Genomic DNA, 16,392 nt, shown 5'->3' on the forward strand with positions numbered 1-16,392 from the left:
TGCGTAATTTTCAAAAGCGTTATCTGAAAATGCGGACAAATATTTATTTTTGCATATTAATTAGAGAACAGTGACGTAAACTGTGAACGGCCCTATTACAAACGGTCATAAATGCGTTGTCAGTTCTAATGGGTACAATTTCATTTTTCTTAATGCATGTATGTATGTTCTACTTTTCAGGGACGGTAATAGACTATAAGATGGAGGTCATTCATAATATCATTTTGTAAACACCTTCCCTTTCCTAATTTCCAACAACACACTCACAAAATTACTACCGGTGATGATAAATAATAATTTTGCTATTTTAAAGATTAGTTTTCTTTTACGGTTTCTGGAGCTAGGTATTTGGGAGAAAAAAGTAAGCAAATGCAGAATGAATTTTTTTCTTCAAGTGTTGGTCAACATTTATGGCATAAGACTGAAGTTTACACATCAATAACAGGTTTAGTTTGCTGATGGTTTTCTCTTTACAGCCGAGACAGTTGGCACAGAGTATGGTAAATACACTCCACTCATAGCACCATACCAACAGGTTGCATTTTATGAACAGCATGGGCTCCATCATATTTGGCTTGTTTTTTACGTTAAAAAAATTCATCTGCACAAGTATACAATATTTACAAGCAGTTCCTAAGTGTGACCCTTATTTCTGATGATTTATAAAACATTTATCTCACAACTAACATGTAATATTTGAACCACAACAATTATGTCTAACAGCTGTTTTTGAACATGTCCTAGTTAAGTACACTGACTTGAAGACAATGGCGAGGTATGTAAGGGTAGCTCAAACCCCCAACTGGGACCGCCAACTGGGACTCCCAGTTAGCTTAAAATGCACTCTGGGACCGGTCCCAGTTCACTTCTGGGACCGGTCCCAGAAGCGAACTGGGACCGGTCCCAGTTGGCCTCTAGGACTGGTCCCAGAAGCTAACTGGGACCGGTCCCAGAAGCGTACTAGCTCGACGTAACTGGGACCATTATGATTGCGGGGAAACACACTTGTATCAAATGAACTGTACCATGGTGGTAAGGTACCTCCATGCTGTAATGACGAAACCATAATATTAATAGGAAAGAAGTTTCCCATCCCACTATATGCCTTTTGTAGCAATTGTATGCACTTGTTTTATTCATATTCTCTGTACTGTTGTGAAAATTATGTATGTTTTTTGTGTGGGAAAGCTAACATCTCCCAGTTTCATTCAAGGACAGTCAGGACTCATTTCAATTCTGGGACTCGTAGCTCCTTAGAGCTATGACAGACATACAGACTGAAATAGAAAACACTGAGACAGCATATACTACATATAGCTACTAGCTGTCAATGAAGTTTTGAAGCAGTGCATGTTGTTGACTTGTATATTCAAAACCCTTTGTCTTAAAATGTAATGGGACTATTATCACCTCATTGATGTCTATTTTTTCCTCGCATAACAATGAAATGATTTTGCTGTAACAGTACATGCATGCACTAATGGTTGCCCCTCTCCTATTTGTGTCTATCTGATCAGAAATATAACTAGGTCCAAATTAAGATATCAGTCATATACTGCAAGTGAATTGCAATTCTATTAAAACACAGCGGCTTTTCGTTAAATGTTTTGTTTGCTGTTTTTAATGTAATGAAAGCCTTGATGAGTTAATTGCTAGTCTTGCACAGTTATTTTCATCTCCTTTTTTCATCTGATTCAGTACACAGTCTCTCTATCAACCTGATCCGTGCAGTAAGATTTCAACACACACCATAGCACAGGACTTACTAGTGCTAAGAATGAGTACATCGCAGTAAAAAGTAATCAAATTCTTTGTTTAGCGCGCCCACTCAAATGTTTCAAAACATGAGCGGGAAGGCAGTACTAAAACACATACAAGAAAATCAAAACACACCTTATATTTTCTTGATTATTTCCATGTAACAACATAAGTGTCTATACAAAAATCATCAGAAACTTCCTTTCATCATGATCATCATAAGTTATACTACAAGATGTGAAATTTTGTAATCAGGAAAGCAAAGTAAAATCCTATTCAAACCATTGGCAGTAGAAAAAACCCTAGTATGTGCACACAGACAAAACAAAGAATTAATTAAAATTACTTTGGCCTTTAATAGTTGGGATCTATTAAATGTCGCGTATACCTACGATTATGGCAGAGTAAAAAGATGAAAGCATTAACAGATTGTTAGTATTAAGTAATGCATAGCAATTAAAACACTATCGAAGAACACGAATCTCACTATCAAACTATTTGATAAGGGATGAGGGACGGCAGTCATGAACACAATAGATTACATAAGAGAGTGTGAACGACAACTCGGCGACTCCAAATACTACACAAAACTAGCAACAGACGACACAAAACAAACAGTGGAAAAAATACACCAACTAACGACAGAAATGTACAACAAAAAACACATCGACCTCCACACTTATAAATACATAGATCCATTCTACACAAATACGCGAACACCACGCTGGTATGTTCTACCAAAATTACATAAAGCGCCATCAACGGACACAAAATTCGCAGGTCGCCCAATTATAAGCGGTTGCTCAAGTCCAACCTTTCACATATCGGAATTCCTTGACCACTTCCTCAAACAAATCGTGGCAAAACAACCGACATACATAAAAGACACTACAGATTTCATCCGGAAAATGGACTCCGAACAATGCCATCCTAGTCACATTAGACGTAGTCTCTATGTACACAAACACACAACATGATGACGCCATACAGGCGATCAGCAAAGCATTAAACAACGCAACGCAAACAAACAATGAACAAACAAATATCCATAAACCACCAACAGAATACATGTTAGCTATGCTAAACATTATTCTGAAAAACAGCACATTCGAATTTAACAACGAATTCTACAAACAGACATGCGGGTGCGCAATGGGTTCCCCATCGTCACCGAATATTGCTGACATCACATTTCACCAATTAGAACTGAAAATCATACATCAACACACAACAAAAATATCACTATGGTGTAGATTCAGAGACGACATTTTCCTAATCTTCATTGGAACTGAACACAAACTCCACGAATTCATTACACTAATCAACAAAATGCATCCCACTTTCAAATTTTCATATGAAAGTTCTTCACACGAAATAACATATCTTGACCTAGTCATTTACAAAGGTCAACGATACAACAAAGAAATAACATACTAGACACCAGAACACACACAAAACCAACAGATACATTCCAGTTCCTACATAGAAAATCATGTCATCCAAAATCAACCTTCAAGGGCCTGATCAAAGGCGAAATATTAAGGTACATGAGGACATGTAACAATGAAGAAGATTTCAACAACAAAGTCAAAACATTTAATGAAAAGCTATTAATGCGAGAATATCCACAACAAGAAATATCAAACATCAATGCGGAAACAAATATAAGCCATGGCGAGACGTAGCCGTAATCTGGCTGTCGAATGACAGGGTGATCCTTTGACGCTACGTTTCGAAACCAATCTTCTACACGAAGAACACATTTAAATCACAAACAAACGCACAACAACAACACAAATAAATTGGTATTTGCTACCAAATATAGTCCACACATCAAGACAAAAGACATCAAACAAGCACTCCTGGAGAACTGGGAAGAAATAGAAAAAGATCAAACACTAAATAATTTATTCACAATGAAACCGATCATCGCTTACAAAAGAAATCCAAACATTGGCGACACACTCATAAATGCACAAGTACACAATCTTAGAGAAACTACCGAACAAAATGCGACACAACAAACTGACCCAAACATAAGTATTCTAGCCTCCCTGCTAGACGAACAAAACACTGACAATAATAAAACCACGAACAGTGAAACACAAATCTAAGCAGAGCAATCTCCAAAGAAAAGCGACTGAGGAAGAAACCACACACTGGTTTCGAAACGTAGCGTCAAAGGATCACCCTGTCATTCGACAGCCAGATTACGGCTACGTCTCGCCATGGCTATATATCTACACCAATAGCCAAACACACAAAAACAAACACAAACACAGAGAATGAAAAAATAGTATAGGCGATGTGTGCAGCCGCTTTCCCTTTATCAAATTGGATGTGTCCCTGAAGTGTACTGGAACTGATCCTGGAGGCCAACTAGGACCGCGACCGCGGTCCTAGAGTTAATTTTGAAGCCAACTGGGACTGGTCCTGGAAGCCAACTGGGACCGGTCCCAGAGGCCAACGGGGACCAGTCCCAGTTCGCTTCTGGGACCGGTCCCAGTTCGCTTCTGGGACCGGTCCCAGAAGTGAACTGGGACCGGTCCCAGAGTGCATTTTAAGCCAACTGGGAGTCTCAGTTGGCGGTCCCAGTTAGGGGTTTGAGCTACCCTTACATACCTGCAATGGCCGCATGTGCCAAAAACATGTAGATATGACCAAACTGAAAACTAAGATACTCCTCGATATATCCAGCTGTACAAATTTCATGGTTTAGGTGGATGAAAGAATTCACGACAAAATGTCAGTGTCATGAAGTGGTGCTAGAAGTATGTGCATGGATCCAGTGATTATATTCAGAGAGGTTAATCTTACTGTATGAATAGCAGCTGCTGTACTAAAGGCTAACCATCATAAGGAAGCCTGATATCTGTTCAAAAATTCAATTCAATGACTTTATATCATTTTTGTACCAGTTTTACCTCAAACAATGATCATTTTTAAATACAAGCAGTTTTACCCTGATTGTTTGAAACTTGTTTTCATAGTTTGCTTCTTTATGCTGTCACAACTTTCTATTTGTGTTTCATTAAAATCTTCCAGTTAGTGCAGATGATGTTAAACTGAATCATATGTGTTGGAGTTTGAAATAAATAAAAAAAAAAAATAATAAATAAATTAAAAATAAATTAATAAATAATAAATAAATAAATAAATAAATAAATTATTTAAAATTAATGAATTTAGTTATTAATATATGCAGATTTTGAAATAAACCTGATATCTGCCACTGGATGGAGTAACTGTATGCACACACTGTTATGGACAACAAGAATTTGTACACTGTTCACACAGTCTGCAGTTCAGCACACTAATACACACAATATCGGTACTTGAGAAGTACTTCATATAATCTATTTCATTGAATTTATCACAGTCTTATCGGTTTTGTAAATTACTTGAAAAGTACTTCACAGGAATCTATTTCAGCATTTGCAGTACTTCTCATCCGAAATCTACAACAGAGTACGTCAACACTCTACATCTCAGCTGGTTCATTGAGTTTATCAAATCCTGTCTCTATTTTGTACATGATTGGAATCCATTCCACCATTTAGATACTTCTCATCACAATCAGCCGGAGTAATATTCCACATTCCAATTCAGCCATTTCATTGAATTTATCACATCTTCTTGGTACAAGTGTCCTCCTAGACAAGAGGTCAACTAACTAACTTCACTGGTTGGTTTTACGGGCTGATCAAATCTCTATAGCCTAATCTGAGATCAGCCCTGGCTTTCACAGAGATTGTAAAATATACACAGACACACTGCAGCAAGTTCCATAACTGCAGGCTGCCATTGAAAAGAAGGAAAGAGATTTGAATTTTGTGTCCACCCCGTCACAACAATGGTTTTACCCATCTCCATCACTTAAAGCTGGTACTCTACACACAAGAATGGGTGTGACGGGTTATACTACTCAGAGAGAGGTTATAATCACTGGACAGTACAACATCCTGCTGAGAATTTTAAAGATGCTGCTCCAAACATGCAAGTCAAAATGTCTGTTTCATGTATCCCAAGCTACACTGATTTCACAATTTTTCACTGAAGTTTACAACCACGGAGACATTTTCTGTTAGATGACAAGTAAAAGCCAAACCAGAAACAGAAGTGAAGCAGATATGTAGTAGTCTATTTCATGTTTTATTTTTAAAATGGCATGATGTTATCAGCCACCATGTAAAAATAGTATATTTCTTAATGCCACCAGCCCTCAATGCCTCATTTCATTCCCCATCAAAACAAAGGAGTAACCCATGGCAACTGATGAAAACAAGGAGGCAAAATGTTAAAAAGTAATAAGGTCAGTGTATATCCTTTCTTGAAAATACATTCAAAGGTCACCCATCTCTCACTAGGGAGTAAAGAGAAAACATACAGCAAATTAATCCAAAGAACAGTGATAAAAATTGACAATACAAAAAGTGGTGGGAGGGAAAAGCTGAGACAATATGATTCAAATTTTACTCTGGAATTAATTGGCTATCAGCCACTCAGAAAATACCCAGAGGCAATACATACATTGCGTGGAGCGATTCTCATGGGTTCATAGCTGATTGGAGCCTTTAGAGCTTCAGTCAGCTCTCTTTGGCAAAACATACTGTTTTCTCACGCTCTGATCACAAGCTGGTCTCCTGGGGAAATCTACGCCCTTAGGTTATTCAATGCCTCAGTGTGAGCATGGCCTTCCTTGGAGACTCGTGTTTTTGGAAGAGTTGCTACCTACTAAGCTATTCATGCAACGGCCATTGTCATTCTATTTCATGCTAACACTGCTGAGTGATGTCTACTGCTAGAGGCATACACACACAAAAAACCCTACGATGTTTATGAACTATAATTGCCGGAATATTGCTATGACCTGGGACAAGTATCTCAAAAACGTTTGTTTATGAGATGAATAGATTGAGCCAAGGGATGACATATTATATCTATCGTGTCATCAATGTAAACAGAATTGATTGATGGAGAGGTCTGAAGGGTGCGATTATTGAACTTTACATAAAATATTTGCAGGCTGGCTTTCTCTGAAGCCATCTTTGACATAAATGACTTCCTGCACAGACAGGAAAGTAGGAACAACACCTGTAGATAAAAGCTTGCTAGTTTTCTAATCTACTTCTTGCATCTTATCAAATCAATCTTGTTCTCCTTTTCTGATTGGCACTCCTTAACAGAAACATTTGGAGAGCTATATAATGTTGATTTGAATAAGCTACCCAAGGTTGGTTTGCAATGATGATTTAATGAAAAAAATGCAAAAATAGTTTGATTCATATAATTGAACTACATAGCTACAAAATTTGAAATGTGAAAGCTTTATAGATAAGAACGTTCTGATGAAGTTTTAAGTTCAAAATCATGGGAAAATGTCATAATTTGAACAATTCTGAATGAGGTTGTTCCTTAAAACATAAACACCATTCAGAGGTCCATGACTAGTGGTTTTTGAAAAGGGGACATCAGTTAAAAGAAGATGATAGACAATCACTTGTTTGGTGGACTTTGTCACCAGAAATTAAAAATAGCGTCAATGACACTTTGCTCACATTGGGTTAAATGTGCCAGGCCCAAGTGAGCGTACTTACAATATCTAATAGCTTCTACTGGCTTTAGCTAGTAATACTTATAATGTCAAGTGCATTTGAACACATTCTGATTCAAAGTCCATCAAATACTAAAGGTGAAGTATGTAATGGATGGCAACTATTGCAATGGACACACACGTATACAACACCATGCATATCAAATTTCAAAGCAATTGCACCAACAATTTCAGAGAAGAGTTTTTTGATAAAAAAGGGAAAAAATGACCAAAAAATAGAAATATGCAAAGTTCAACACAATTTGAAGAAGCTCAACTAAGTTTACCCCAAGGATCATGCATGCCAAGTTTCAAAGCAATCAGACAGGTGATTTAAAAGATTTTTTGACCAAAAATGGGAAAACTTGCCCCAAAAATACAAATTTCCAAATTTCACTACAATTTGAATACCTTTGTCTGACGTCACCTGTAAGACCATGCATACCTGACAATCACTTTTGTAGAAAATGATATTTTGACCAAAAACGGAAAAAATTGCCCAAAAATACACCTATTAACAATTCACCACAATGTTAACAATTAAATCTAACTAAAGTTAGCTTACAACCTGCATACCAAGTTTCAACCAAATCTGGCCTGTGGTTACAGAACTTTAGCAATTTGCAAGATTTTGCCTTTTGTACCTCATTTGCATATTTTTGACATTGATATGTTCATTTGAACAAATTCACATCTCCACCCCTTGGTGTACACCTGTACACCAAATATGGAAGGTGCTGCGGTTTTGGAGTTTTTTGATGTGGGTGGACATACATGCATACAGAAGCCACCGACTTACCATATAAGCTCTCTTTGGTATATATACTGGTAGATATAACAAATGTGAGCTAAAAACACTACTACTTTACTGCTAAAATATATATAAACAAATAATGTGATTTGACAATGACAAAAACAGAGGTGGCAGGACAGCTATGAAGAATTTCATTACAGTACAACATAGAGGTGTTGATGATAGCATGTTTACGGACTCTGAGTGGCTTTTTCCACACTGAGTGCGGATTGTATTTCAAAAGCTTCGAGCTAGATTGCTCTTAACCCCGTTTGATTCCCTTTTTTGGCACAGCCAATGGAGGAAAACTTTGATATCACCTGAGGCCAATGGATGAAATGGTTAATGTTGAATCATAGATGCACCAAGCTTAAGAGTTGGGCTGGCTGCCAGTGTAGGGTGAAGTGAAGTACTACCATTATCTCTGCAAGGACACAGTCGTGCAATGTTGAGATTATTGCTGATAGCAAGCAGCAGCCATTTCTTTCAACTGGTGCCGCTACCGTTTGGGAAGTACCAGCCAAAAGCACCGACCAATCACTCACATAAAACAGAATTTAAAACAATTGGCATGAAGGAACAAGATGAAAATTTCACAAAAATCAATAAAAAGCAAACTAAACCAGGTGGTTTACCACTATGGTGTCAAAATTACTACATTACAAAATTTCATGACAGGGTGATTAATTTTTGGTTTTACATTTTTTCAGTCTTATTAAATGTATTCAGTTAAAGGGACATAAGCTGTAACTTGTGGCAAGATTTTCCAGTATTCTGCTTCTATATATCAACCACCATGTCTGACCCTAATCTGTTTATCATGCTGAAATTTCAAGTATTCCTTTTGTCAACACAGCTTGTATGTGTGTAGTGATCATTGTTTATTGTTTACAAATGAATTCCAGTCCGGACTTGAATACAATTGTCAACAATAACAATGTAGATTATACTCATATAGGTTGTGTTGATATGCTAAATACTTGGCATTAATAACAGTTCAGGGATTCAATGCAGAAAGTGTATGGGAAACCACAAAACAAAAGTTCTGAAAAATAGCCAAAAGATACAGCTTATGGAGCTTTAAATGTACATGCAGTTGTGTCTATACCACACTCTTTGTGTGAGGAAAAACAAAATGTAAACAACACATGATAACTCAAGGATGCAGTGACCCATATTTATCCCAACACATTGAATGTGTAGCTGATTACAAAGTATACTCATTTACTCCCTGTATTGTGAAGCACTTTCCTGATTAGCTTTCCGATTCTACCCATCAATACCACAAGACTTCCTCTATTGACAAGCTAATTTGGTCTTTGAAAGGGACACTTCAATGATGAAGTATAACAAGGTCATTGCTATGGAGACAGTGTCTTACCTTAGGTCTGGGATGCGTGGCTAGAATAAGATAAGTTTCAATGTTGTTGTCTCGGAGGTAGCTGTTGCGTTCTATGCCAAGACCGTTTTCTACCTCGTAGTCTCCGTTAAGACATTCCATTGTATCTTTGGTGACGTGAACACGCCTACAAAGTATGAAATAAAACATTGTGTCCAACATTGTGTCCAAAATAATTGCTTAACCATTAATGTGTAGTTGTGGTAATTATATAAATTTTTGTTTTTTCTTTTTTAGAAAGTCTGCCCTCAATTGAGGGAAAGGGGAGAAACAGCAGTCATTTGTAGCTGCATGGAGAACAATCTCTGTGTTTTGAGGTAGTGCGTGCCTTGAAAGTAAACGACACAAACTTTTGCTTAAACTTTCCTTAGGAAAACTTTCACTGAATCCCTTTCAAAATCGATTTAAAAAATCAGGTGCAACTTTTCAAGTTTGGTACCAGAGAAACAGATTAAAAAACCCTTCAATTTACCAATATCCCTGTGTTTATTATGCTGTAATTGGAAAAAAATTACATTTTTCGATTTTCACAAAAGTGAGTTTTAGTCTGGACTAAAATTCACTTGTCAGCAATACAAATGGAGTTTGTGCATGCATACGCTCACTTGATGAGATGAATATTGTTTATCTAAACCTGCTCTGGGGAATAGGGCAGGCAAGAAACTGAATTTGACACAAAATATTGTCAAAAAATCATCAAAAGTTACAGCTTTTGTACCTTTAAAAAAACAAGATAAAACATGCAAAATGTGTTTTTGCAAACCTTTTGTCTTCTTCAATGGATGACTTGTGTAAATCTATTCTTTTCACTCAACATATACATAATGTTGGTATGTTCCATTTCAGAAACTATGTCATAAAATTCAAACTTTCAATTGGAACTGGTTTGGTAATACAGAGCAAACAGATTTTGATGTGGGTTTTTTGTGCCATCCAGTTGAGCAGTAGAAGTGCTGCAGTCAAGAGCTCTGTCTGAGCTAAATCTAAACTCCAAAGATATTTTATCAACGGTGTATGATCTACTACAGCACCAAAAGTTCTTGAGAACTCAATTTTATGTGAAAACGGCCTTCTCCGACCATCATTTCCTGAGAATCTCGAATAGCTTTATTATTGTGGTATTTCTCTGGTGACATACACAGTACAAAGTATTGGAAATAGAAATATGAAACTGCTGCATTCTAAAGAACACAAATCCACCGCCTGTACTTGGACCATGGCAAAGGTCTTATGATGGAAAAGAGAGTGTACTGTCACTGTTTGTTTCTGATTCAAACACACCGACGATTAATCTGTATTGGACGGTTTTAAATCTTACTTTGAAATCTTTGATAGGACATCCCCTGAGCTCCAATCTACAAGTCACTCAGTTGAATGCCACCTGACACCTGTAACCAATTGCAGCTTAGCCATGAAGGATTTACACCATAAAAGCAGAGAACAGGAAACAATCACATAAAAAATCCAGGATTTCAATTTGCCAGACTCACCCCGGCATGCCACCTGCTTCCATGTGATTAGCTAGGCTGACATCATTGGACCATACATCAAACTGCCATTTTCTGAGGCCCAGAACTCCACAATGAACCCGGCCACTGTGTATCCCGACACGCATGTTCACATTCACCTTGGTCACGTCTCGAACATTCCTGCAGTAGAGGAAACAAAAAGTGTAAATTGACTGGAAATTGCGTACAATTATTCTGTGATTCACGTTGGAGACAGTGACAGCTAACACATGGGCTGTTTAATTGGCAAAATATTTATAATATTTGTTTGTTTTTACTGTCTTCTATGAGTGCCAGCCTAAGCATGTTCTTAGAAAACAGTGAGTCCTGGTTGAACTTACAACCTCTTTGATTTAATTTAGGAATGTATGGAAATTTTTTGGCATCAATTCTTTACATGTAATATAAGTAAAACATTCCCGCATCAAAGACAACATTTACTTTCCTTAGTTCAATGACCCAGTGCAAGAGGGGCGTATCTCCTTTGCTTGAACCCTTTGAGAGCCAAAGTCAATTTTGTCGCCTTTAGAGAATATACCTCAGTCAAATTTTTTCAGATTTTTGCCATAATTTTGATAAAAAACTAGCGTCAATGACACTGTAGCTCCCATCCTGGACTATTTAGTGTTTGTTTTCTGGTCAGATATTTGAACATGTGTGAAAGGGATAAAGTGCATGAAGTGAAAATACTTAAATGAAATGTACTGGAGACAGTGAAATATGTTTAATGTAATTATTCAGAATATAAAATGGAAAAAATACAGAATTAGATATATCGAATACTGTGATACAACCATTAACTCAACAAGTCATTTACAATGACATAGTCCCCACTTGTAATAGGAGTATTAGTCTTGATGGGGCAGGAAAATGTGGTCATTAAGAAGTATCACTGGAGTGTATATGTTGAGATCTATGGGCACATAGGTCTATGTCGTTGTTCCCAATTTGAAACACATGAGGCATGTCTAAGTTATGGTTCTAAATCGGGAAAAAAGATCAGACCTCTAGCAGTATTGGCCAGCCAAGAAATACATATGCGCATTATAAATGAGGTACAAGTGTGACATCTTAACCCCTTGACTACCAAGGCCAATGTGTTCCTATATACCAGGCCCCTTATGTAAATATTGATAAAATCTTGGGTGTGGTCATTGCATGAACACTGCTTAGAGTAAAAATTAAGTAAGTACCAATAAACCATATATTTTCTGAATCAGCATGAAATTTCCCACTTTTTCATACATAAGTTTTGTATTTCCAGGTCACGTGACTGATCACATGACACATATGACCAGAGTTGGCAAAAAATATGAATATTTGAAGCATCAGGACGTGTTTTGAATCCATAAAATGATACAAATTTGAATACAGTTGCAATTTTCATGACATTGTCTTTACATATATGTAATAATAACTACCCTTTACTTTATTTATAGATGTACCTATTTAAGATTTTTCTCACAAAAGGCAGAGTAAATGAACCACAAACATCAGCATCTGACATGATTCTGTATTTGAAAATCAACACATTTTATATTTGTAAACACCTGCTTTATGTCTTCCTTGCAGAAACATGCATCTAAAATGGTTATGATTTATCAAAAAATAATTCACAATATTTAAAAATACATTTTAGGGAACAACATATCACATGACGAAACACATGACCAGTCATGTGACCAGTCATAATGTTAATATGGCTGCTGTAAAATTTCACTGGCTTATAGTAAAAAATTGTATTTCCTCGTTTCATTCACGAATATTGCTGTGAATAGAACATTTACATATAAATCATTTGTTTTCAATAAATAAAAATTTCATTTCTTAAAAAAAAAAAAAACCATGAACATCTTCGCGATCGTCCTTCTTCTGAAAACTATAAACAATCAGCGCGACGCTTCTTCTGTGATCAGCCTGACCTTTCAGGGTCGAGGTCATGGGTCACGACATTTGCTTCCGGATTTTGGCCATACTCGGACGTACGGGGGCGCAATCACATTCAGGCCAGATCGTAATACATCAATCTTAGTCACGCTGCGTGGCGATGCCGAAATTACAGGATTTTAGCAACAAAAACGAAGCAAATACGCCTATTTAACTCCGGCGCCATAGGTAGTCAAGGGGTAAGGTCTAATATCCTATCAAAATTGGAGGATATAGAACTTGTGGTTACTGAAATATGCATATATATGTATAATCAAGGTCAAAGGTCATCGAGGTCACATGACATTTTGAAAAAAAAAATTATATTGCTAATTAATCCCTATATGCCTAAAAATCAGATCTCTAGCTCTATTCGCTTGCCCAGAATTAGATGTGTACATAATTAATGAGGTAAAGCGTGTGTTGTCATAAGGTCTCCCATCCTACTAAATACAAAGGACATAGCACTTGTGGTTACTTATTTATTGACATAAACATATATTTTAGGTAAAAGGTCATCGAGGTCACATGACATTTGGTCAAAAAATTTCTCTCCTATAGTTATCCCTATATACCAAAAATCAGACATCCAGCTCTATTGGCTCGCTCAGAATGAGATATGCGCATAATTATTGAGGTACAGTATGTGGCATCATAAGGCGTCCCATCATACCATACATGAAGGGTGTAGCACTTGTGGTTACTGAGTTATGGACAAATATGTATATTTGAGGTCAAAGGTCACCGAGGTCATGTGACATTTTGTCAAAAAAATTGTATTGCTAAGTTATCCCTATATACCAAAAATCAGACCTCTAGCTCTATTGGCTCGCTCAAAATTAGATATGTGCATAATTAATGAGGTACAATATGTGGCGTCATAAGGTGTCCCATCATACCATACATGAAGGCTGTAGCACTTGTGGTTACTGAGTTATGGACAAATATGTATATTTGAGGTCAAAGGTCACCGAGGTCATGTGACATTTTGTCAAAAAAATTGTATTGCTAAGTTATCCCTATATACCAAAAATCACACCTCTAGCTCTATTGGCTCGCTCAAAATTAGATATGCACATAATTAATGAGGTACAATATGTGGCGTCATAAGGTGTCCCATCATACCATACATGAAGGCTGTAGCACTTGTGGTTACTGAGTTATGGACAAATATGTATATTTGAGATCAAAGGTCATCAAGGTCACATGACATTTTGTCAAAATATCCGAGATATCTGCGTGAACGGATGGACTCACGGATGGACGAACAGACGGACATGACCCAATCTATAAGCTCACTGGACTTCATCCGTGGGGACTAAAAATTGTGTCACTGCATCCTTTTTGCAATATGAATACGATGAGAAACTAAATTTTTATTTTCGTGGCCTTATACATGGGAGTCTATGGAGATCTGCCTTATACATGGAGTCTATGGACGTGTAAACTAAAAATATGCAAATTTCACCTCGATTTGCCCAAATTTGGGAGAGGTCACTCCTATGCACTTCCATACCAAGTTTCAAATCAATCGGACTTGTGGTTTCAGAGCAGGAGATTTTTTGACCAAACATGGGAGAAAATTACAAAAAAATTCATGAAAAATAGCAAGTCCAAGATACTGACCCAAGATGTGCACAATCATTTCATGTCAGCCCAAAGTACTTACATGCTAATTTTTCATGTAATCTGCTCAGTGGTTATTGAGTTTTTTCAATTTTGACTGTTTTTACATTTTTTCACTTAATTTGCATATTTTTGGCAATGACAACTTCATTTGAACAAAATCTCATCTACAGCCCATCATCAATGTACACACCAAATATCAAGATGAAATGTACAGCGGTTTTGGAGTTTTTGATGTTGACGGACAGACATACAGACATACAGACATACAGACATACAGACATACATACATACAGACATTTCCCTAGCCTATAAGAATAGCTTCCATTGCCATATATACATATGGCTATGGGAGCTAAAAAACTGTAGCCAAGGAAATGTGATTTCCATTTGGTCAAAAATTATCCAAAAAATTACAGAAAAATTCATAAAATTTGATAAAATGTTGCAGTAAAGTTTTGGTGGGAAAAATTGCAGCACTCAAAGGGTTAACACAGGTGATACGCCCCTCTTGCATTACTGTTGTAGCAATGGCTATTTAGTTTAACAGTCACACCGGGGAAGCAGACAGCACAGAGGGATGCATGGCAACTGTAACACTCAGAATGTCAAATAACATTGTAAAAATTTACACTTAAAAATTACAACAACTTTTTTATTGCTACTTGCTCGACTCCACTCTTAAATCTATATTTTGGCATCGTTCTCATTGCACAAATCAACTAACTTTTCACGTCTCTTCTGTACCATAGTTACTGAGCCTTTTGGCGATATTGACTGTGTAATCATTTCTGTTTTACACTGTGTTATTACCTATCGGTTTCTTATACTCTGCTCTCACTGAATTTCAATAACTTTTGTGTCGGTCAGCAAAGCCTAGAGATTACTGCCACTGCTTTAAGTAACAGTCTCTCACCACTTACAGTATGCATAAAACTGTCTATCCTTAAAGCCTTCTTGAAAAAAAATACTTTTAAAAATAACACTAAGAGACCTACAGAGCAATAAAAACATGAATTCATGGAATTTTACACTGAATTTTCCTTGATGGAAACAGAGGTTGCAAGCATTACATCTTGATGGCATCATCATTGATGGTTTCAGGGCATCTATGAATACCTATCGGATCATAATATGGATGATGTCATGGTAAATTAATCCAAAGCAGGAATAAATACCGATCAGTGCTGGGATCTCATGAACAGCAAAACATTACAGAGAACGGTATACACTCACTACTGTATTAAATGCTGTAAAACTGAAATTTTACTGACTTTCCTTTTTATATACTTTATACTAATAGGACACGCCAAAGAGGTGCTGAAGACTGCAATATCAAATATAATTATTACATATTCAGTGATTTTATCAAATATTACTGAGTAGAACAGAAGCTCAGCCCCGATGCAATACAAAAACTGTTTTATTGATAATATTAATATTTCATAATTATTACGATATTAATATTATATTTCTTAGACTATTCACTCCCAGTTGGCCTGTGTTGCAGACAACTGAGCTCATACCAGTAATAAACACACACACAGAAAAGATATCATCAGACATCGCATGGAGCCATATCAATCATAAAAGTCTAGTAAACTAGTTGAAGCTTGGAAATTGTCGCCAAGTTTGGCTGTCTTTTGGCAATGGTTGTCTATCAGTATCAATGTGATCACAGCATGCTAGTTCATGAGATCATAAAAATATAAATCTTATCAGTAATTGTTTGTGTCCTTGACAATTTCTTTGGATGTAAGTCGATTTTAGAAAGTGATTGAAAGTTCAA

The 16,392-nt window shown here is 36.7% G+C and overlaps 1 protein-coding gene across 1 annotated transcript in view; it reads right to left on the reverse strand.

The window, feature by feature from the left end:
• LOC139140483 (adenylate cyclase type 5-like) overlaps positions 1–16,392 on the reverse strand; it is a 130,888-nt gene that overhangs the window by 14,702 nt on the left and 99,794 nt on the right. The window contains 2 exon segments of the mRNA XM_070709777.1: positions 9,526–9,670; positions 11,034–11,192. Of these exon segments, the coding sequence (XP_070565878.1) occupies positions 9,526–9,670; positions 11,034–11,192 (304 nt within the window).

The sequence above is a fragment of the Ptychodera flava genome, chromosome 9, assembly GCF_041260155.1.
Source record: "Ptychodera flava strain L36383 chromosome 9, AS_Pfla_20210202, whole genome shotgun sequence".
Classification (NCBI taxonomy): Eukaryota; Metazoa; Hemichordata; class Enteropneusta; family Ptychoderidae; genus Ptychodera; species Ptychodera flava.